The sequence below is a fragment of the Populus euphratica genome, unplaced genomic scaffold (genome assembly GCF_000495115.2).
Source record: "Populus euphratica unplaced genomic scaffold, PopEup_1.0 scaffold35.1, whole genome shotgun sequence".
Classification (NCBI taxonomy): Eukaryota; Viridiplantae; Streptophyta; class Magnoliopsida; order Malpighiales; family Salicaceae; genus Populus; species Populus euphratica.
Window position 1 is genome coordinate 2,209,252 of NW_011499860.1, and position 10,380 is coordinate 2,219,631.

At 32.8% G+C, this 10,380-nt stretch overlaps 1 protein-coding gene across 7 annotated transcripts; it reads left to right on the forward strand.

The window, feature by feature from the left end:
* Positions 1-2,232: 2,232 nt before the first annotated feature.
* Positions 2,233-8,663, forward strand: LOC105124645 (golgin subfamily A member 4-like). Of its 7 annotated transcripts, none has more exons than XR_842100.1 (5): positions 2,233-3,047; positions 3,624-4,511; positions 4,612-5,844; positions 6,327-7,742; positions 7,833-8,650. XR_842100.1 is itself a non-coding variant. In XM_011024744.1 (5 exons), exons 1-3 carry the CDS (start codon positions 2,413-2,415, stop codon positions 4,027-4,029), a joined length of 759 nt encoding a protein of 252 aa, XP_011023046.1. In that variant the 5' UTR covers positions 2,233-2,412; the 3' UTR covers positions 4,030-4,511; positions 4,612-5,844; positions 7,743-8,650. The 7 variants fall into 7 exon arrangements, 3 of the variants coding, with proteins under 3 accessions (XP_011023046.1, XP_011023047.1, XP_011023048.1); XM_011024744.1 differs by lacking the exon at positions 6,327-7,742 and having other exon boundaries at positions 3,624-3,725; positions 4,008-4,511; positions 7,743-8,650; XR_842097.1 differs by having other exon boundaries at positions 5,519-7,742.
* Positions 8,664-10,380: the final 1,717 nt, after the last annotated feature.

Genomic DNA, 10,380 nt, shown 5'->3' on the forward strand with positions numbered 1-10,380 from the left:
TTTTTTTATATTAAAAAAAAAAAACCGTTAACCAACGACTATTGTTTTAGCCATTTCTACAGTTAAATGTAGAAATGGCTGGGGACAAATATTTGTTTAGCTTACCCGTTGGAACATGAACAGGAAAGAAATAAATGACAAAACACTTTTAGCTTTCCATATGACTCGTCCGTTGGAGCTGCTCTAATAATATAAATGACTAAAACAACATACAAATATTATAAAAAAACCATGATGCAAATACAAAAAATACCTTCCCAAGCAACCTTTAATTCATCAAAGTTAAAAGACAAACATGAAATTTTATTATACATGAAAATATATAAAAATATAACAGCTCCTCATTTAAAGATCAATATTTCTTAAACATAAAAGGTATTAATATTATTTCACTATACAAATAAATCTACCAAGATACAAATATCTCTAGACTAAAGACAAATTTTTTTGAGCTCCCAGATATATTTTTACTATACATAATATGATAATATACACAAAACAATAAGCTTCTCCCGATTAATTCTTAAATAATGTTTGAATTCCATAAAAAATATAGTATTACTCTCAATACCAATGTAATTATTAAAAGAAATGAAGGTAAAATAATAACTATACTATTTTGAATTTGCAGCGAATTTCCTTATATACTATAGTAAAATATTGAGTCGTTTTTTAGACTCTATATGTTTACAGGAAAATTATTTTTTTTAAAAGTAAATTCTAAAAAAAATAAATTCCTAAAAAGTGAATTATTTTTTGTTATGTGGTAGTGTTATAAAAAATAAACTGGAAAATAATTTATTAATATTTTATTTTTCTCAAGTTTATTAAAATAATAAGGAACAAATCTTACAAATTAAAAAGTTGAATGAAAATAAAATTAAAAAAAATATAATTTCATAAATTATCTCGAATAAAATAAATAATAATTAAAATAATAGAAATCAAATCTAAAACAAATAAAAGATGAATAAATTAAAATAATAATAATTAACATTTCATAAATTATTTTAAATAAAATAAGTAACAATTAAAAAAATAAAGATCAAATTTGATAGATTAAAAAATTCAATAAAACCATAACAGGGGAAAAACAAATAACAATTATAAAAATAAGAACTAAAGTTAATATAAAAATTAAATTTTTAAAAATAAAATTAAAAAATAAATATTTAAAGTAAAATATATATAGCAATAAAAAAATTGAGGATCAAATTGGATATAGTAATAATAATTAAAATTTCTTAAATTATTTTAAATAAAATAAATAACAATAAAAAAAATAAAGACCAAATTTAAAAGAAACAAAATCAAAGGGCTGAAATTGAAAAAAAAATAATTTTATAGCTAATTAAAAATAAAAAATAGTAATTAAAAGAACGATGACAAAATCTGTAAATATAAAAATAAAAGGGAGTTAAATTAAAAAATATAGTAAATAGTATAATATTTCTAAATTTTTCACAACCTTTAAAAAGTATTTTCCATCCAAATGTTTTAGGAAAATACTTTTTTGAAAATTAAGTTAATTTTTTTTGATTGAAAAATATTTTTTTTTGATCAATTTTTATAATAAAAAATAAATATATAAAAATTTAAAAAATAATTTTCAAAAAATAAATTCCAGAAAAGCCTTAGTTTTTTTTTTAATGTTAAATCGTACATTTCCAAAATTATCACATCTTCAATGAATAAATTTGAAAATTATGGCAATAGCACTCTCTTGGAGTTGTACCATTGGAATATGCGGCAGTCGAAATGATATCGGGTGAATCCGTGTTGGTATTGATTTTTAAAATATTTTTTTATTTATAAATATATTAAAATAATATTTTTAATTTATTTTTGAAATTAAGATATTAAAATGGTATAAAATATAAAAAATTAATTTAAAATTAAAATAAAAAAATTTCAAAATTTCAAAAACATAATTTAACTTGAAAAAAAAATATTAATACAAATTATCTCATGATAAAAACCAAGACTCGGTAAATCTTGGTAAAAATAATTTCTGGAAGGGAAAAGAATCAAGGAATAATTATAAAAAAAAACTCCAAGATTTGATGTTATTTTATTTTCCTGTAAAGAACAATAATAATAAAAAATATCTAATTATTTATAAAATTACTATTATTTTTTATTTAATTACCATTAAACTCATATTATTACCCGAAATTAAAAGAAAACCTAAAACTTAGCATCTGATATTTCTTTTTAATTTTAGACTTTTCATATTCAAACCGTATTTTACCGATATTGATGAGTACAAGGGGCAACCCAACCACCACACTTGCAAGTTCAGGATGAACACAGAGTTTGATCTTCCTTTTTCTGAAACAAATCCTAAGCAAATACTAAGTGCGAGTCCAGTGAGAATTTGTTGCTGATACTATTGGTGATTTGGTGGTGCGAATGGTGCTGGATACACTACTTGATGTGGGTGTGAACAAGCAAGAACTTGGAGATCAAAGCTCTACAATCCTAGTTTATGCCGCCTATGCTACTGTCTCTGCCTTTGCATATAGGTGTGGTTATAGGCACCCTGCAGAGCTCAAATCAAAAGAAACAAAGTTGAGGTTGATTGAAGATTCTATCATAGAGCTCTCAGCAAAGCTTCAACAAAAAGAAGAGGAATTGGATTCAGCTCGACAACATGTGAAACATTGTGCCAGAAAAATTGAATCAAAAGAGGAGGAGCTCAATAAAATCAAAGGAAGAATAAACACATATGATACAGAGCTTGAATCAAGAGAGAGGGAGTTCAATGCCATTCAACTGTCCATTGAAGACCGGAGTGAGGAACTTAAAGGGAAGGAGAGGCAACTGAAACCAGGCCAACTATCGATGGGAGAATGGGAGAAAGAGCTGAAAGCAATGAAGGAACAGAAATATCCCATCCAAAAATCAGTTGTGGAATGCTCTGAGGAGCTCCAATCAAAAGAGAAGAACCTTATTTTGGCAAGAGAATCTCTCAGAGAATTTTGTGATAATCTCAAATCGATGAAGGTGCGGATGGATTCAATTCAACGCACTGGTTATGATTATAGGTATGCTTATAGACAAATAATATGCTTACAGGCATGATGTGGGAGCCTTTTATGATTTTTGAAAACCCTATAAAAAGAAAAACCAAATTGATTTCTATTGGTTATAGAACCCTAATTGAAAAGGAAAGGGAGGGAAGGAAAGGGAAAATATCGGGAAAAAAAAATTATATAAGAAGGCAATTCTATCTCTATTTTTTTTTTGTTTGACAGTGTTATTTCTTAAATTATAGCGGAAAAGTTAAAATGCAGTAGTTTTTTTTTTGTTTCAATCATCCCAAGAATCAATATTGTTAGGCTGATTTGTGGGGTCTAGCATTTTATCACTGACAGGAAAATTTTTTCTAACACAAGGATTGCTAGTTCTTTTTATTCAGGGGAGAACTAAACTAGATATCTTCCGCTAGGGTTTTTGTTCTTTTTGTTTCTGGCATATGCTAGCTGCAGGTGTATATCTTGCATCCAGGAAGAATACACTTTGAGTTTTTCATGCTGTATTTTTCATCTAGGGTTATGTATCTGTTTTGCCTTTTCTTTTTCTAATATCTGATCATTTTCCCTTTTAATATCATTTTATAGGGTATTGAAGACAATGCAACTTATCCAGCAATTTAACCTGAGCTTAATGCAACCTCAAAAAATTACTGTCTCTCCCCTGAAGTCTTTTGACTTTAACATGTAGCAAGCATCTCAACAGAAAACCATATTCAGCATAATTCCCATTCATATTTTTTGAAACAATACACTAATATTCCATAAAAATTCAAGAGAGATCACAAATAATGGAAATCCGATCAGGCCATTTACGTGCCATGAAGATAGTGAAGGAAATAAGAGGCCATTTTGCATGCATAAACCTTTATTTACCTGCTTAAATATGCAGCCATACTATTACCATTCACATATATTCGATATATATGCAAGCTGCTAAGTAACAATGATCTTAAGGTCCATCATGAATAGCAGCAGCCCTGGTGGGGAATGATACCGAGGGGATAGAAGATGGAGGGCTTGGCGCTGAAGGGATAGTTGGTGGAAGTGGAGGCAACCTGACAAGTGGTGGATCAGGCAAATTAGGAGGAAATGTAAAGCTGAGAATATTACGTGTTGGTGGCAGGAGATGACAAACTGCCACAGCAACATCAATGCTTGAAAATGACAGCTTGATCATGAACATAGCCAAAATCAGTAAGCGAGAAGATGCCATGGTATAATAATATAAGAATAAGACATCAGTGACCTCTGACCTAGAACAATCAGGCAAGAAAAGCAATAGAGGCTTATGGGGTGTGCAAACTCTGACCTTTCTTTTGCTATTTATAATCGAGGACATTGATTCACTGTGTAAATGAAGGGCAGGTTCACTGTGTAAATGAAGGGCAGGATGTAAGCTGCTGCATTTGACGAGTTTTGTTGCATGTGCTTGGCTAAAACTGAAGTGCTTCGAAAGCAGAAATCAAGCAACTGGTACATATCACTCCAGCTGCTGTTAAATTTTCATCTTCAGTGCTTTCAAATGCAGTAGTAGTCATCACATGAGTCTACCTAATTTGTTTGGTAGATGCAGTTATGTCTCAAAATTTTGAATAAAGTTACACAAATAATAGTTTCAGTCCACTGACGTTCCATTTTGATTGCTATCTGTGGTCATGGAAATTTGGTCCGAGGATGTTAATTCGAGGCAGTAAGATGTTTGGTTAAGATTAGTACTGCTCTCATTTCAGTCTTCATGTGAAGTGGCTGCTAATGTTGTTGTAGTCTTCATACCTGTAGCTAAATAGTTTGATAGATTCAGATATGTGTCAAAAATTAGATACAAAAACAAAACTACACAACTACTCTTTCTTTTCTTCTATTAATTTTTTTTCTTACATTGATGTAGTTAGCTTCTGTTTGGGGCCAATACATTCTATTTTAGGAACTGTAATTAATGATGTGTTCAATATGGTATGTCAGTGATCTATTAGTTTGTTCCATGTAACCAGCTCATTATTTGAATGAAAAAATTATTCAAGTACTTAATGATTTTTCCTCATACGAAGTCCTTTCTGGTTCTCAAACATGGATGATATCAATCATGATTTTCCTTTCTTAGAAAAAATGAATTTCTGGTTCTCAATATGATATGTCGACGATCTATTAGTTTGTTCCATGTAACTAGATCATTATTTGATTGGAAAAATTGTTCAAGTCCTTAATGATTTTTCCTTATACGAAGTCCTTTCTGGTTCTCAAACATGAAAGATATCAATCATGATTTTCCTTAGAAAAAATGAATTTCTGGTTCTCAATATGATATGTCGACGATCTATTAGTTTGTTCCATGTAACTAGATCATTATTTGATTGGAAAAATTATTCAAGTCCTTAATGATTTTTCCTTATACCAATTCCTTTCTGGTTCTCAAACATGGATGATATGAATCATGATTTTCCTTTCTTAGAAAAAAATGAATTTTTGATTCGATATTTTAGGAATCGATGAAGAAGGGCGTCAACAGAAGCTTATTAAGGAAAGGATTAGATGTTGTCCAATTGTCAGTCACATAGATTTGCTGCTGATTTCTTTCCCTTATCTGTCAGAAATGTTAAGAGAAGGGTATCTTTGCTACAGCTGATTATACACAATGATGCTGGTTGAGACCTTCTTGTGGTTTATCTTATCTTAGTTTTTTTGCAGAGGATGCTGCCAGGATAAAATATGGGTATTACAAAGGTTTCACGTATATCCTTACCCAGTTAACCTGGTTTTGCTGGAATGCTGAAACAACGGAGACTCAGGTTAATTTGTTCCTGTGGAGGTAAATGCAGAATCTGTTCTGTTATCATGCTTACGCAACTCTGCTTCTTAGATTTCTTTTCTGATGCTTTGTTTTATTATGGTGGTTTGACATATTTTGCATCAAACTCTGCTACAGAAAATGCAAAATATTTCTGTGTAGACTGAAAAGTTCAAATTGCAACCCAGTTTAAAGGACGGTCAAGGATATTGTTTGAAACAAGCATCCAACAGAAAAACATATTAAGCATAACTCCATTCATACTTTGAAACAGTATACCAACATTATTTTCATATGAAAATTCAAGAGAGAACACAAATAACTGAAATCCTCTGGCGGTTTGCATGCCATGAAAATATAAAAGGAAATAGGAGGCCATTTTGCATGCATAAACCTTTATTTATCTGCTTAAATATGAAGCTATACTATTACCATTTACAAATATTCCATATATATGCCGGCTTCAAAGTAACAATGATCTTGAGGTCCATTACAAATAGCAGCAGCCGTGGTGGGGAATGACACTATGGAGGGCTTGGCGCTGAAGGGATATTTGGTGGAAGTGGAGGCAATCTGACAAGCGGTGGATCAGGTAAATTAGGAGGAACTATTAAGCCAGGAATATTACGCGTTGGAGCCAGGAGATGGCGAGCTGCCATGGAAAATAACAGTGTGATCATGAACATAGAGAAAATCAGTAAACAAGAAGATGCTATAGTATAATAATATAAGAACAAGAAATCAGTGACCTCTGACCTAGAACAATCAGACAAGGAAAGCAATAGAGGCTTATGGGCGTGTGGAAACAGTGATCTTTCATTTGTTATTTATAGTTGTGGGCATTGATTCAGCGTGTAAATGCAGTGTGGTAAGCTGCTGCATTTGGTGAGTTTTGTTGCTTGTGCTTTGCTAAAACTCGAGCACTTCAAAAGCTGAAATCAGGCAACCAGTACATATTACTCCAGTTGCTGTTAAATTTTTGTCTCACTGCCTTCAAATGCAGTTGTAGTCATCACATGAGTCTACCTAATTTGTTTGGTAGATGCAGGTATGTCTCAAAATTTCGAATAAAGTTACACAAATAATAGTTTCAGTCCACTGACGTTCCATATTGATTGCTATCTGTGGTCATGGAAATTTGGTCCGAGGATGTTAATTCGAGGCAGTAAGATGTCAGTATTTGGTTAAGATTTGTACTGCTCTCAATTCAGTTTCATGTGAAGGCTGCAAATATTGTTGTAGTCTTCATAACTGTAGCTAAATAGTTTGATAGATTCAGATGTGTCAAAAATTAGATGCAAAAATAAAACTATACAACTACCCTTTCCTTTCTTCTACTAATTTTTTTCTCACATTTATGTAGTTAGCTTCTGTTTGGGGCCATTACATTCTGTTTTAGGGACTGTAATTAATGATGTGTACAATATGATATGTCGGCGATCTATTAGTTTGTTCCATGTAACCAGATCATTATCTGATTGAAAGAATTATTCAAGTCCTTAATGATTTTTCCTTATACCAAGTCCTTTATGATTCTTCAACAGGGATGATATCAATTATGATTTTCCTTTCTTAGAAAAAAATCATTCTTCGAGTCAATATTTTAGGAATCAATGAAGTAGGGCATCAATGGAAGCTTATTCAGGAAAGAGTTAGATGTTGAATTGTCAGTCACAGTGTTTTGCTGCTTATTTCTTTTCCATATCTGTCAGAAATGTTAAAGAGTAGGGTATCTTTGCTACAGCTGATCATTCACAATGATGCTGGTTGAGATCTTGTGGTTTATCTTAGTTTTTTTGTTAGCAGAGGATGCTGCCAGCATAAAATATGGGTATTACAAAGGTTTCATGTATATTCTTATCCGGTTAACCTAGTTTTGCTGTAATGCTGAAACTACGGAGACTCAGGTTGCTGTGGAGGTAAATGCAGAATCTGTTCTGTTATCATGCTTACGCAACTTTGCTTCTTAGATTACTTTTCTGATGCTTTGTTTTATTATGGTGTTTCAGCATATTTTGCATCAAACTCTGCTACAGAAAATGCAGATTTCTGTTCAGACCGAAAAGTTCATATCGCAACCCGGTATAAAGGACAGTCAAGGATATTGTTTGAAACAAGCATCTCAACAGAAAACCATATTAAGCATAACTCCATTCATATTACTTGAAACAGTATACCAACATTTTTTTCATATGAAAATTTAAGAGAGAACACAAGTAACTGAAATCCTCGGCGGTTCTCATGCCATGACAAATATAGAAGGAAATAAGAGGCCATTTTGCATGCATGAACTTTTATTTACGTACTTATATGTGAAGCCATACTATTACCATTTACATATATTCCATATATATGCTGGCTTCGAAGTAACAATGATCTTAAGGTCCATTACGAACAGCAGCAGCCGTGATGGGGAATGACACTATGGAGGGCTTGGCACTGAAGGGATAATTGGTGGAAGTAGAGGCAACCTGACAAGTGGTGGATCAGGCTAATTAGGAGGAACTGTAAAGCCAGGAATATTACGGTAAATACAGTGTGATCATGAACATAGTCGTTTACATTGATTCAGCGTGTAAATGCAGTGCGGTAAGCTTCTGCATTTGGTGAGTTTTGTTGCATGTGCTGGCCAAAACTTAGGAACTTCAAAAGCTGAATTCAGGCAGCTAGTACATATCACTCCAGCCGCTGTTAAATTTTAAGAGTAGGGCATCTTAGTACAGCTGGTTATTCACAATGATGGTTGAGGCCTTATTGTTGTTTTATTTTATTACGTAGCAGAGGATGCTGCCAGCATAAATTGGGCATTACAAAGTATTCGCAGACATTCTTATCTGGTTACCCTATTTTTCCTGTAATGCTGAAACTAGTAAAACTCAGGTATTTTTTTTTTCATATGGAGGTAAATGCAAAACCATTTTTGTAATTGTGCTTATGCAACTCTACCTCTTAGATTACCTTTTGCTTTGTTTTATGATGGTGTTTCGGCATATCTGTTATAGAAAATGAAGAAGATTTATGTTTAAATAGAAAAGTTCATATTGCTAAAGTATTGCAACCAGGTATAAAGGAGAGTCAGGGATGTTTTCTGCAGAATTCATTTTCCCAGGACTCTTTTTTTCAGAAATACAGGTTCTGTTGTTAGAAATATTGGAGTGCAAGCTGATGGAATTGAAATTTTGAAGATGCAGCTCTGCGTATAGACTGGAAATTTTGGTTTTATAAAACCGAGAATGCATACATGGACACAAACTTGCATGCAGAGGTAAAGCTTACGCTGATGGCTCGATCAGCGAAACTTCATAATGTGAGATGACGGGTTTTTTTTTTTTTTTTTTTTTTCAGAATTTGATTAAGGAGAAAACATAAACGAAAATGAAATTTTAATCAACCTTTTATTCTGTAATAATGGATTAAAATACACACAGAAGTATATGGAAACTACAGTTCCGAGATAGAGGAAACTAATAAAGCACACTGCAGGAAGAAGAAACACCCCAAATAAGCTCACATATGTGAGTCTAACTATAAATACATACAACTAGAAGCCTTCATTGCCTCCCAAGTCATCCAAGACAGACAAAATTCCTTAAAAAAGAAACATGAAAGACTGCTGTATGTCCTGCATCACAAGAAAGGAACCGCAAAAAGGGTTAGCTATATTAAGAGAAGATAAATTGAGCAAACTCAAGGGCTAGTAGTTGCTGGAGGAGGGGAAAGGAATGGAATTGAGGGAATTGTTGGAATTGTGGGGATTGAGGGCATGCTTGGAAGAGGAGGCAAAGTGACCTTTGGGACTGTAGGAAAGGTAGGGATGGTGGGGATGCTAGGAAGTGGTGGCAGTGTGGGCTTAGGTAGGGATGGTTGAGTTGTAGGCACGGTGGGCAATGTGGGCTGTGGAAGGTTTGGAATAGAAGGCAATGGTGGCATTGGTATCTTAGGCAATGGTGGCAACTGGAGGAGATGACGGGCAGCTATGCTAACATTCATGCTCGAAAATGTCAGAGCGATGAATAAAGCTACGATAAAGCTGTTGCAAGAGGCCATCACTAGAATTCAAGATACAATACTTGTGATCACCTGAAATGTAGGACAAATAAGTTTTTCTATTCCGCTTGTATGGGAATGTTAAGGCTGATTATACAAGTATTTATAGTAGGACATGGAATCATTATGGTGATTTAGGCACTGCTAGTTGGTTGGAAAATCCTGAAAGACAATTTTTAGGTTTATTGTTAGTTCACCTACTTCTATATCACATTAGTTGACTATTTCTTTGAGATTAATCTGTTTGGTTATCCAATTAGAGTTCATGGACAAACAACAAATCTTGTAAGTGCCTTTCTTTGGTTGATCCTCCGTTAAGTTCTCGGCTCATAAATTAGTATATTACTGCTCTTCTCGAAATTAATAAAATTATACAACACATGTTGTTAGTTTGCAGCAAGCAACCATGACCTGGAACCCTTGAGTTTTCTTGTTGGCAGTTCATCTTCTCATGTGCATTTTGTTGAAAAGATGTCATAGGCTTCTTACGGGTGTTGTTGAATAAGATTT

What these genes read in the sequence shown, in the direction of transcription:
- LOC105124645 (XM_011024745.1), top strand. Translation starts at nt 2,413, where the DNA reads ATGGTGCTGGATACACTACTTGATGTGGGTGTGAACAAGCAAGAACTT. An exon ending in CGCACTGGTTATGATTATAG is followed by an intron (nt 3,048 to 3,623) that starts GTATGCTTATAG and finishes ATCATTTTATAG; the next exon opens with GGTATTGAAGACAATGCAAC. An exon ending in TCTTTTGACTTTAACATGTA is followed by an intron (nt 3,726 to 4,007) that starts GCAAGCATCTCA and finishes CATCATGAATAG; the next exon opens with CAGCAGCCCTGGTGGGGAAT.